General features: G+C 37.9%; 1 protein-coding gene across 3 annotated transcripts; it reads right to left on the reverse strand.

The window, feature by feature from the left end:
* On the reverse strand, window positions 1-10,918 carry LOC131330218 (probable LRR receptor-like serine/threonine-protein kinase At1g56140). 3 transcript variants are annotated; one of them, XM_058363708.1, is made up of 24 exons: window positions 10,720-10,918; window positions 9,640-9,820; window positions 9,421-9,492; window positions 9,155-9,226; window positions 8,973-9,044; window positions 8,518-8,589; window positions 8,361-8,432; window positions 8,185-8,256; window positions 7,938-8,009; window positions 7,771-7,842; window positions 7,586-7,657; window positions 7,337-7,408; window positions 7,189-7,254; window positions 6,574-6,639; window positions 6,358-6,402; window positions 5,743-5,807; window positions 4,995-5,374; window positions 3,790-3,988; window positions 3,524-3,691; window positions 3,129-3,247; window positions 2,596-2,806; window positions 2,273-2,504; window positions 1,999-2,149; window positions 1-734 (listed from the first exon to the last, which is right to left on the reverse strand). In XM_058363708.1, the coding sequence occupies exons 1-24, from the start codon at window positions 10,850-10,852 to the stop codon at window positions 348-350; spliced, it is 3,123 nt and encodes a 1,040-aa protein (XP_058219691.1). In that variant the 5' UTR covers window positions 10,853-10,918; the 3' UTR covers window positions 1-347. The 3 variants fall into 3 exon arrangements, with proteins under 3 accessions (XP_058219691.1, XP_058219690.1, XP_058219693.1); XM_058363707.1 differs by having other exon boundaries at window positions 2,273-2,507; XM_058363710.1 differs by lacking the exons at window positions 9,421-9,492; window positions 9,640-9,820; window positions 10,720-10,918 and having other exon boundaries at window positions 2,273-2,507; window positions 8,945-9,044.
* Between the last annotated feature and the right edge of the window lie 965 nt (window positions 10,919-11,883).

The raw sequence follows: 11,883 nt of genomic DNA on the forward strand, positions 1-11,883 counted from the left end.
TAAGAAATACCAGAATTCAATAGACAACAACAGATCAGATATGTCTAATATCCGATCAAAATCTCAAATGCACACAATAATCAGTTGGGATTTACAGTTTCATCCCACTTGACCTTGGATGCACATCAAAATCTCATATACCTACTGCCCGGATGGTCGGCCATGCACTGAACAAATTCTTTGCCGGAACCAATCAATGTCTTTGACACATTCCACAACAGATATCCTATTTCGATACTTGATATACAACAAAAGTCATCATTTAAACTCTCAGCGGATATAAAGGACAAACAATAATATACGCAAAAGAAATCTCATCTCTCTCTTCCTTGAAGCAAAAACAAACTTCACCTACATTCTTCAATAGTCTCTTGAAGCATAGGTCTAGTGGCATTTATGGGTGTAAGGTCTGGATCAGTCACCGTGCTTGTATTTGTAGATGAGCTATAGTGGCTATACTCATCTTTAGAAGCTGGAGTATCAGTAGTTATAAAACCTGTTGCTTCATCAAGCTTCCAATCAGTCATGTATCCAGGCGGCGAAATAACAGAACTAACTTCGATGTCTCCTGAAAGCATTGCCACTGCACGTGACATGGATGGGCGTAGCTGTGGGGATGTTTGGGTGCACAAAAGAGCTACTCCTATTACTCGTTTTACTTCCTCCTCATTGAATTCTGATAAATTGGCATCCACTAACTCAACTTCGTGGTTGCTTTTGTGGAGATGCCAAGCCTATAAGGAGCAAAGAATAAAATGTCATAAGATTCAAGATGGGAGGAATTTTACTAGCGCTGAATTATATGATTGGATGGGCAGAGCCAGATTTTGTGGGTTGTGGAGTCAAATACCGAGATTCATATGATTAGTTCATGTGTGGCAATAATAAGGGGGACATATTGTAATTTCTTCGGGCAATTTGGCAATATTGTTGGGTCCTTTGTACAATACCAGTCAAGATTGTAACTATTCTACGTGGTGTTTCCAACTCAGTACTTTGTCACCAGCTACCCCTGGCCATGCGGAGCATTTTCTGCAAATCTCAATGGCAGAGGCACAGAGCCATGCTATGCATTCAAATTTGCAGAAATATTGAAATGATAAAGGTTGTTTTTGCCTATAGCATTTGAACGAATTGCATTGTTTTCATAGCGTTGAACCAAGGAATGTAATTTAATCGGCACACGAAGAAAGAATTTGATAACCAAGAAAACTAAAGAAAATAGAATTTAACCACCTTATGATAACTTCATACCCCCAAAGGATCGACCTTCCCATTTATTCCTTCTGTTTATGCACTTTTGTGTCCGAAACCATGAGAAAACTCTAGATAAGCCCGTTATTGCAGTATAATTAACTTTGCAAAAACTTCATACCTTGGTCCAAAAGAATTAGCAAAGTTCCTCTGTGCAGTTAGGAGAAGAGGGTCTTGGGTGGTCAGGCCGGTGTACCCAAGCCTCTATTATCTCTGTACTTCGTGTTATGATGAAATTTATTTTTGCTGATCAAAAAAATATGTTGCCTCTTAATTTTGCTAGATTTCACTAACACTGCTCAAATGGTTTCGAAAAAGTACTTTTTCGCTTTTGAGAGCAATACCTAAGTGATTTAAAACTTTAGTGACTGTATCAATAACCCTATCCGCATGAGCAAATGATGGTCACATAAAAACGATATCCCATCCTAAGGTGAGAAGAGCTGTGATTTACATCATTTGTTCTCCAGCAGGTGTATACTAAAGAAGTGAGTGATTCAATTTGCACGGTATATAAATACCTTGCTAAGTGTTTCCAGGTACAATGACGTTTCCTGGTTTTTCCAGAAGTGAACAAGACAAAGGTGCAGCTCAACCATGATAACAACATGTCCAGTACCCACAGCTAAAGTGAATATGTATGCAATTGCAATGTTCCAAAGAAATAATACTTATTAATGCAAAAAGTAGTGATGGATCCTTTTTTTTCTTCTGTTGCTTACTAAAAGAAGAGTTATTTCATACCCATTCAAGAAGACACGTCATTTCTTCTTCCAAGCATAAGTCAGAATTTCTCCTTCCACTGACAATCTCAAGAGCTACAACACCAAATCCATACACATCGGCCTTTTCTGTAAGCTGCCCACGCATCGCATACTCAGGTGCAAGATACCCACTACATTTGTAACCATGAAAAGTTAATTGCCGCTAAAATGTTGCTTCAGCTATAAAAACCAATATATATAAGCTTATCAATAAAAGGAAAGCATATGCAGAGATTGACTGCTGGGAATCTTACATTGTCCCTGCAACACGAGTGCTTATGTGCGTCTTTTTGTCATCATAAAGTTTGGCCAAACCAAAATCAGAAATTTTGGAGTTGAGGTCAGAGTCAAGAAGAATATTGCTGGCTTTCACATCTCTGTGTACTATGCGCGGCTGTGATTCCTCATGAAGATAAGCTAGAACCCTTGCTACTCCCAAGCATATATTGAAACGAATGGGCCAGTTAAGACACAAACTTGTCTTCCCTGCTTAACAAAAGCCAAATAGTTAAACGTATGGGTTTCACCATATTCAGAAACTATAATTTACATTGACAGAAAAGGTGATGTCCTCTACCAAACAATGCTTGATCAAGACTCTTGTTTTCAAGATATTCATAAACAAGCAGTCGTTTCTCCCCCTCAATGCAACATCCATACAATTTCACAAGATTCCTGTGTTGAACAGCAGATATTGTAGCGATCTCCGCAAAAAATTGACTCTTTCCTTGGTGGGATGCCACAGACAGTTGTTTGACAGCAATAACCCTCCCATCATTAAGAGTTCCCTATAGAACGTGAAATCATAAAATTTTGAGATAAACTGTCTAGTCCCAACCATGGTTTCTGATCTGATGAAAAGGTAAAATGGTATGGTTATGGACCAATCAGTCGCTGTTCTAAGCAAACCATCTACAACAGCAGGATTTGCATTTTCCATAGTCTTATGTAACAAAAATCAACGGCAAAAATGTGATGGTACAATAAAAAGGAAAAAAAGAGGTGAAGTGGCAGACTTATATCCATGTGAGTCAGACGATTGGTGCTATTTCACAAAAGCAATATGAAATTGTTTGACAACAGCCTTCCTTTCATTAGAAGGACGCTTACCTTGAAAACGGGTCCAAAGCCTCCCTCCCCAAGTTTGTTTGCAGGATTAAAATCTTCTGTTGCAGCCTTTAGTTCAGCATAACCGAAAGTATAGGGCCTAGCATCCATCCCTTGGAGCTCTGTAAGTACAGTAAAAATCCTTGTTTGTGAATTTCCAAGGAAGTTAATACTCAAGCTTGTGATAAGTGACCTAAGCATTTAGCAACCCGATGCTGTGATTAAAACAAGTATACAGACAAAGCCACATGCAATTTAAAGCGGCATTCAGAAATCATTTCCACTAATAGAGTAGACTGTAGAGCCACAAATGGGACAACAACAATTATGTTGTGGGGCAAAAATCAGACTGCAGTAATAAACTAGGCAGGCTTTCTTTCCCTTTTTTCTAATTTTACCTTCATCCACATTCTGGCGTGCCCTTCTTTTCTGATGAAGAAAACAGCAAAATGCAAGTACAGACAGAAAGCTTATTACACCAACAGAAACAGCAATCCCGACGATCAAGCCAGTCTTACTCTTCTTACTGCTGGTTGGAGGTTTGTTACTAACACTGGGGATGAAGTCTGCTAAAAAAAGATTAGTTGTCATAACTTGGCATCAATGTACTCAAATATCATGATTAAGTTTCTCAGTCGCATTTTATGTTTTTGAATTATATTACCTGGGGTGGCAATGATTGCTGAAACAGAAGGTCCATATGTACCTTGACTAGGCACACAGCAAGTCCCTTTACCAGCCCAAAAGAGATGGATTTCAAGGTAGTTTTCAGATACCTGCGCCTTGAATTCCTTCTGAACAGCTTGGAAAGAGGTCCCACCTGCCTCCTTTCGTATGTCAAAATCCTTCCACACCAGATTCCCCTATAATGCCCAAGTTCAGCATTAAAAAGGACAAAAAACAAAAAACATATATATGTATAAGAAGTAGAAGAGACAACATGAACAAAAAAAAGACTAACTAAAGTTGGATAGACACAAAGCATGGGTGTCTTCGTCTGTTCTTCCAAAAACTATTGTTTTGGAAACTAAATAGAAAACTTCGAGAAGGAACCACTGAGGCAGTTTTTGTCTTGCATATTTGGAAAAACCATCATTGATACAACAATAAAGTACCATGGAAAGGGAACACATTTTGGAAAACAAAAGGCTGGTGATAAAATCATAGAAACAGATTCAAGGAAGAAATCCAAAGGGTAATTGACTGGTGCAATGGTGAATTAAGAAAGCAAGTAGAAAACGAATTTTGATTGTAGGAAAGGAAAAAACAAATTCTAGAAAAGAACTAGATAAAATCATGTAGGTTTGGACCAAGAAATTAACACACACACACACACACAAAACAAATCAATTCGAGAACCGCAAAGTCCTAGAATTGAGGGTCTAAAACCCCTTTAGGTCATGCCTCAGCAGTTGCTTTTGACCATTTGGCTATTTCAGACCAAACACGAGTCTTCCAGAGTGGACCAGCCATCATTGAAACTTCACTATACGATCACTTCGTTCTATGTATTGGGTGACAACCAGGTCTGTGGCAAATGAGAAAAATACTACTGTACAAGGTGCTAAGACACATGCTGTAGAAGAGACAACATGGTTTAAGTCTAAATGCTGCCATTTTGAGTGAATAAGTACCAAAGGTTGAATGTAAACCCAGAGCCCCTTTCCCAGCACACTCGACAAGACTGACAACAAGTGAATAAGTACTCTTATAACATAAGACAAACTTGTCCTAATGACCACAAATTCTGTCCTGATGGTTGATCAATTTTTACTGCAGGTATAATGAACAGAAAAAGTTTGCTCCAAAGAGAACAGGAAGATGTGAAAAAGCACAGTTTCTAACCCAATACCCCAATAAATCACAGACCTGGATGTATATATCAAAAACACGCCTCCCGAGACTTCTCCAATTTGTAGGATTGAGGATGGATATCTCTGCAAACTGGAGACTCACGTTATAATATCCATTCTCAAGCCCTAGCCCATAGTACCTCAGTGATCCAGCAGATATTCGTGCTGTCTGGAAAAGTTCCGAGTCCAAGGTATCTGCGATCTGAGATGAAGAGTTACTCGTGTACCGGGCATTGTTGTTCTCGCCAAAGCGTCCAACATTACTTACTGCCCACCTTTTTGTACCAGTCAAGTAATATGTAGCCGGACCCAGAGCCTCGTTATCCCTCTCATACACAATCTGATTGATTCTGGATGTAATCTGTGGACCACCACACTTAATTGACAAGTTGTAATCTGTGAACAATGGGAAAAGATCTTCAGATTGAGTTGTACAAACTAGAGATCGAGTCAAATGAACTGAACATGGTGTACAACCACGCACAAGACAGAGTGCACCACGAGTAAAGGAGTGCAACAAGAAGATATTAGAAAACTTGATCTCATGTTTTCTAGGACTGTTAGCTAAAGGCCCCAAATATTTATATCAAGCTTTCTAATAGTCCTAGTTGACCAACCTATGGAATCAATAGCGTATGGCCATTAACATTCTCCTCAAAGGAACACCAATCCAAAAGAGATAATCCTCTTTTTACCTCATGTTGCGGATGTAAAGTGTTCTAGTCTTAGAATCATGAAAATGGGAAGTTCTAAACTGCACTTACAGATGGGTGGATTCCTATAGCAGGGAAAGTTCCTCTGAAGACAGCTCCATCCTGAAGGCAGAACCCTGAAAGCAGTAGAAGAATGGATATCGATTACAAAGATATGATGTCTGATAAATCTAAGCAACATCAAGCTCTAGAACTTTCATTAGTTCTTTTCCAAAATGTTAGTGATGTTAATGCCTACAGCTGAAATGTTTAGTGGGTTCAATAGAAAACAGGCGTCTCAAAATGCAAGTTAAACTTCTAGATAGTAAAGTAGTGCTGCATCAGATGATATCAGCAACTTCTTGTGCAGACAAGGCCATAACCGTGGATTGTAACTGTTGATCTTCCTCGAGTATAAGTCAAACAAGGACATGAATAATGGATTGTCTACTATATTTGAGAGGCGACAGGTAGATGGGCTACATTTATCTGGACCATTTATGTTTCATACGCTATGCCAAAGTACTACAAACACTCTCAAATATAACAGCACTATCGTGCATGTTTGACTAGCTCATGGTGTTCAACACAAAAAATCATGGGATATCACTGAACTTTTGTTTACCATCATTGAATGCTCAGATATTATGGAGTAACATCAAATATGTACAGCAGGGAGGAAATCACCTGTTGTTTGAACTTTCAATTGTGAAGTCATTCGCAACCAAGTTGCTACATATAAAAACCCAGATAATATCAACGTTAGCTTCGAGAGAGTAAAATCAATGCAGAAGAGATGAAAATTAGAGAATGTAATTTTAACACGCTAGTACAGGATGCCATCATGTAAGTGACTTGTTTTGGAAATGAAAACACAAACAGAAAGGGAAACAATAAACATACAGTTGCAAGTCTTGTTGGCTAATCCAAGAAGGAAAGCTCCCAGACAATTCATTGTATGACACATCTCTGCAGGCAATTACATAATAGAAATTTCAATCAATCTTCCAAAACCTACATAACAGATCACTTGGTTAATCTCAAACCTAAGCACTGAAGTCTTGGATTTTATCCAAAGCCTTACATAATACCGTGTTTACATGAATCATTATCCACCAGTTTCGAAAACCACTTTGTCCAAATACAGAACCTCTTTGGTTGTTCCCCTTTGCCTCCCAATACGCTTAAACACAGTCTGAATGCCATCATCACCCGAAAAACAAACCTAGAAATAAATGGACTTGCTTACAGTATCTTTGTACTTTTATCATTGCCTTCCCTAATACAGCATTTTCAAGCATGTGGTAGCAGAGTTTTAAAACAAATGTGACTCCCAATAGAACTTTATGGCAGCAAAGAATAATTTTTTCTGATTTTCCAAAAGCATGAAATTCTTAGAAACTTTATATTTAACACGGCAAAAAAATTGTTCTTGATCATTACAGACCACATGGAAAGAACTTCACCACTTTCATATATTCACATTGGACTGTGGACCATTATGTTAGATTTACTTACACATTCAGAAGAGACGTACTCTTTTGTGCAGGAAGGGGGCCAGTCAATTTATTATTCCCAAGGAACCTGAATATGAAGAAACTAGTTCAAGCAATAAACAGTAGATCTTGGAAAGATTTTCCACAACCGAGTACAATATGTTTATTACAAGTAAGAGAGAGAGCTCAAATTGAATAGTGAATCAGGAATCTGTCCAGTTAAATTGTTGAAGCTCAGATCCCTGGAACATTAGACAAAACATGGTCGTAAGAAATATGAAGTAAATTTCATAATGGTAAATGTAAAGGAAAAAAAAATGGGGTCTGGTTGTGACTCCATCTTCCTCAACCTGATTATAAACTTGGCAGGTTGAAGTATAGCGGAGCCAACCCAAAATTAAAAGCAATAAGCAACATACAGTTGTGACAAACTTCGGTAATCTCCAATATTGGATGGGATAACTCCAGAAATATTGTTATTCCTCAAAATTCTGCAGGACAAGAAACCACCTGGTCAATATAGTCTTGTAAAAAACCGTGGAGGAGCATGCCAATGAAATATTAGTACAACACAGATTCGTCAGCTATAACCATATCATCTTACAAGACATTCAGAGACTTCATATCCTTAAGAAATGCCAGTGAGGAGCTTCCATTAGATAAATCACTAATTCTCCTGTTGCATTGTGTAACACAAAAGAGAAGATTCGCTTCATTATATCCAGCATATGCTAAATCTGAACAAACACTATTGAAAGAGTTAGTACTCACAAGTTCTCCATCAAGGTTAGTTTGGAAAATGATGATGGTATTGCACCTCCAAAGGAATTACCCTGAAACCTCCTACAGAAATCTCAAGCATAATGATTCATGGAGTTCTAAAACAAAGGAATCTGAGTATCACTATAAATGGAAAAAAGAAATACATGTTATTCATCTTAGTTACCATGCACTGCTATTTAGCTTAAAGTGATCCTACCATCCGAGTATGATAATTGAAATAGAGAAGATTGCTTACAAGCTTTTAAGGTTTGACAAGTTCCCAATGAATTCAGGTATGCTGCCTGTAAGGTCAATGTCTGAAGCCCACCTGAGATCCCCAATGTTCTCCCTTGGTAAATTAGATCGCAGAAACTAGTCTGGACATATTTGATTTTCTCAGATAAGATGGAAAATAGGTCAAAAAGCTCTTACATTGTTTGCAGGTTTTGTAGAGAAGAAAATGTTGAAGGTATAACTCCACTAATTCCAGAACTGGCAATGTACCTGTCAAGGTGGGCATTCAATGCTATGCATATTTACGACAATTGCGGGTAAAAAAGTGATCAAGGGGAAATGTCTCAGCACTTACAATTGCTCTAACTTTGTTAAATTCCCAAGCTCTAATGGCAGACTGCCAGAGAAGTTATTCATGTCAAATGCCCTGGGAAATTAGAAAGTCAAACAACAAGAATACAATGTAAATTGGTTACATAGGAATGGTATGCACGAAACCGTAATATCTTGCAGTTATTTCTATGATTGATTCCGATGTTCCACAGAATGAGGTCCTGAATACCACAATATATAGCAAAGAACAGATATTTTGAATGCCAGCAAGTAATACTAGCAAACTACATTGCAAAGAGAAACAGATGTTGACACAAATTACAGGCATTTATGTGTCTGTGAGTATGCCTATTGCCTATATACGGGCATTTACTTGGCCTTGCATTCAACAGAAAATCAACACAATCAAGTTGGCCTCTTAAGAACTAATGAAGTCAAGAATAACATACAGGGATCTTAAATCAGGAAAACACATACAGTGATCTTAAATCAGCAAGTTTTCCAAGTTCCTTTGGAACCTGCCCCGATAATGAGTTGATACCCACGGACCTAAGAACAAGAAATGAGATATCAGAAAATTAGAGGAACATATACAACACATGCATACAATATGTATGAAATCCAATTTTTTTTATAAAAAAAAAAAAAGGTGATCTCACAGGTACTGCATGCGAGTTAGGTTGCCAACGGATGGTGACAGGGTACCTGTCAAGTAATTTTGGCGCAAGTCACTGCAATAAGTGGAAGAAACTTAGTATCATTTATCAAGGGCTTATTGATGGAAACTATACAAGCATATATGCGATAGTGCGTAGCACATAACCCAATATATGGTGAAGTTTTGCACCGTGATTTCAAGGTTGTTTGATAGCAACTGGTACAAACAAAAGAAAAAAAATGGGAAAACTCAAGGAAGGTACCATACATATTCCACAGGTAAGTCAAAGTCCATAGTTCATCTGGGATTACACCAAAAACACTCAACGAAAAAACTTTCCTGTAACAGAAACGGAAAGGAAAGCAGACTGTGAATGAAAGATCTTAACAAACAGTAGTACGAGCTCAAAGTTTTGAACTTCAATTGCTGCATAGATTGATTCCCCCCAAGCATCAGCTAAACATATGGGCATTTGGGTAGACTCACAGTTGGACAATGTGGCAAGTAGTAGCATCGCATTCACATTTGATGAAGGGATTGTAATTTGGATCTACGAAGGGGGTTGAGTCGATGGCAGCTCCACTGCATGGTTCTCCTCCGCTTATGTTCCATTGCTTCGATGGCGCCGATAAACCCCATTTGTTGAAGATGGAATTCAGAGCACTCACTGCCAACCAAATCCAAAACTATCACACCCAATTATTATTCATACTAACTCCATGACTTACTTATCCAATATTATCTCCCGCCCTTAATAAATGAATTGTCAGACATGGAGCGAAAATGAAAGAAATGATAACTTAAATAAGTGACACTGGATGATTATTAAACAGTTCATTTTTCTTTCAAGCATAGGGTGGTCCGTTGTCTTTTTTTATCTTATGTCTTAGATTCGATATCCGGTAACAGTTAATCTGCTCCTGGTAGTAAACGGTGGAATTCACTCCAAAAAATTAGTCCAATTGTACGTAAATTCATCCGAACATACTGGATTTAAAAACGATTCTTTTTCACCAAATCTCTCATGTTTTTTGAGGTTTAATGAAAACCCACCCTCTTTCTTTTGTTTCCCTCTCTCTCAAATTCTCAATCCAAAAGGTATGTAAGCCCACAAGTGGAGTCTGGTAGAATTCTGAAAACGCAATGGTGTCCAAAATATCTTTGCTGCTAGGCTGGTTAGATGGAGGTGGATTCCGAGACCTTTGATCATTAAAATCAACCAAGTTAGTCCCACATTATAAACCATGCAGAGATAATAATTGAGGATCCACAATTAGGCTCGGTTTGTTGGCCCGGCGTAGCAAGTTTCAAACTCAAACAAACATCACCAAAACAGAGCCATCATCCGTATTTTCCAAATTCCAATACTGTTGTGTCTCTGTTAGAACAAGTACTCAATTAGATAATTAGTTTGACTTTGTCTGATATAAACGTAAGTGCTGCTGGGCTTATATGAATATATTCTTCCTAGTAGACAGAAAAAAAAAAAACAGAACAACAAGAAAACACACACACCGAGAGAGAGACAGAACAATAAGAAAACACACACGCCGAGAGATAGAGCACCTTCAGAAGGAGTAGTAGCAGCATTGGAGGTCTGATTTTGAGCTCGAGCCATATGAACAAGGCCAAGGACGAAGAAGAAGCAAAGAAGCTGCCAAAAGGCCAAGGCATAGACTGATATAGCTGATCCCGCCATTACTTTCACCTTCCTTTTTACGTCCAGATTTGAAGTAAATACTAGTTGATGAATGGATTCATTTTCCTAAAAACAGTTGATGAATTGATTCTGTTTGTTCTTTACCTAATTATTACTGTAATTGTGGCAAACTCCTAGTCAGTCAGAGACATACGTCCATATTGGGTTTACGTTTTTCTTTGTTCTGTGGGCTGCAACTTCAAGTGGAATTAATTAATTAAGAAGTTGGCATTGAATAAGAGACTCGAGCTGACAATATTGAAAGCTGACGGAATGGACTTTTCTTCAGTCGTTTTTAAATCTTTATCTATCTAATCATAACCATTAAATTACTCTATAAATCCCACTGCTCTACTTCTTAAATAATATTAATTGTACAGTTGTCACTAATTAGATTTCATGTTTCGCACGTTGCTCTGTGCTTGAGTTTTTTAATCTTATCTCTCTATAAATCCTAATCATTGAATTGCTTCATAAATCTTACGGCTCTCTCTCAAACAATATTAATTACACAATTGTCACTTATTAGATCTCACGTTGCGCCGTGCCTTTAGGCACGGGCAAACCCTAGTTGGTTTTATTGGACTCCGAGAATTTGTACTCGGTTCTTATTTGCCCAAGTGAAATTCTTTTCACCTGCGGCCCACCACCATTATAATCATTGCTCATTTGGTAGGAACCGCAAAATAGTATATTCACGTAAAATCTTAACTTGATCGGACATTGAAAGATATATTAAAAATTAAATTTTGGATCAATGGTCATGAATAGGTTAACTTTAAAATTATTAACAGGATTAGACCATTCATGATATAGCATATACAATCTGGCGAGAGTTAACAGCTATGTTATCAGAATGCGCAAGCGGACTTGAACATCCTGTTATCTGAAAATAAAATAAAATAGAGCTACGTTATCAAAAAACACCAATACCACAGTATATTATGTTTTGGAAGGAGCGTTCCAAAATGTGATTCTATTAGACGGCCAATATACCTATCCGAACGGATCTTGAAATATTCTATGACGTT

This window comes from Rhododendron vialii, chromosome 6a (assembly GCF_030253575.1).
Source record: "Rhododendron vialii isolate Sample 1 chromosome 6a, ASM3025357v1".
In the NCBI taxonomy this organism is placed as follows: domain Eukaryota; kingdom Viridiplantae; phylum Streptophyta; class Magnoliopsida; order Ericales; family Ericaceae; genus Rhododendron; species Rhododendron vialii.

Bases quoted from the DNA above. Each gene is read 5' to 3' on its own strand.
- LOC131330218 (XM_058363707.1), bottom strand. From the start codon at position 10,852: ATGGCGGGATCAGCTATATCAGTCTATGCCTTGGCCTTTTGGCAGCTT. The intron at 8,257-8,360 runs GTAAGAGCTTTT...TGGGGATCTCAG, and splicing joins CTACAAAACCTGCAAACAAT to GTGGGCTTCAGACATTGACC. The intron at 7,843-7,937 runs GTGAGTACTAAC...ACAATGCAACAG, and splicing joins CTAACCTTGATGGAGAACTT to GAGAATTAGTGATTTATCTA.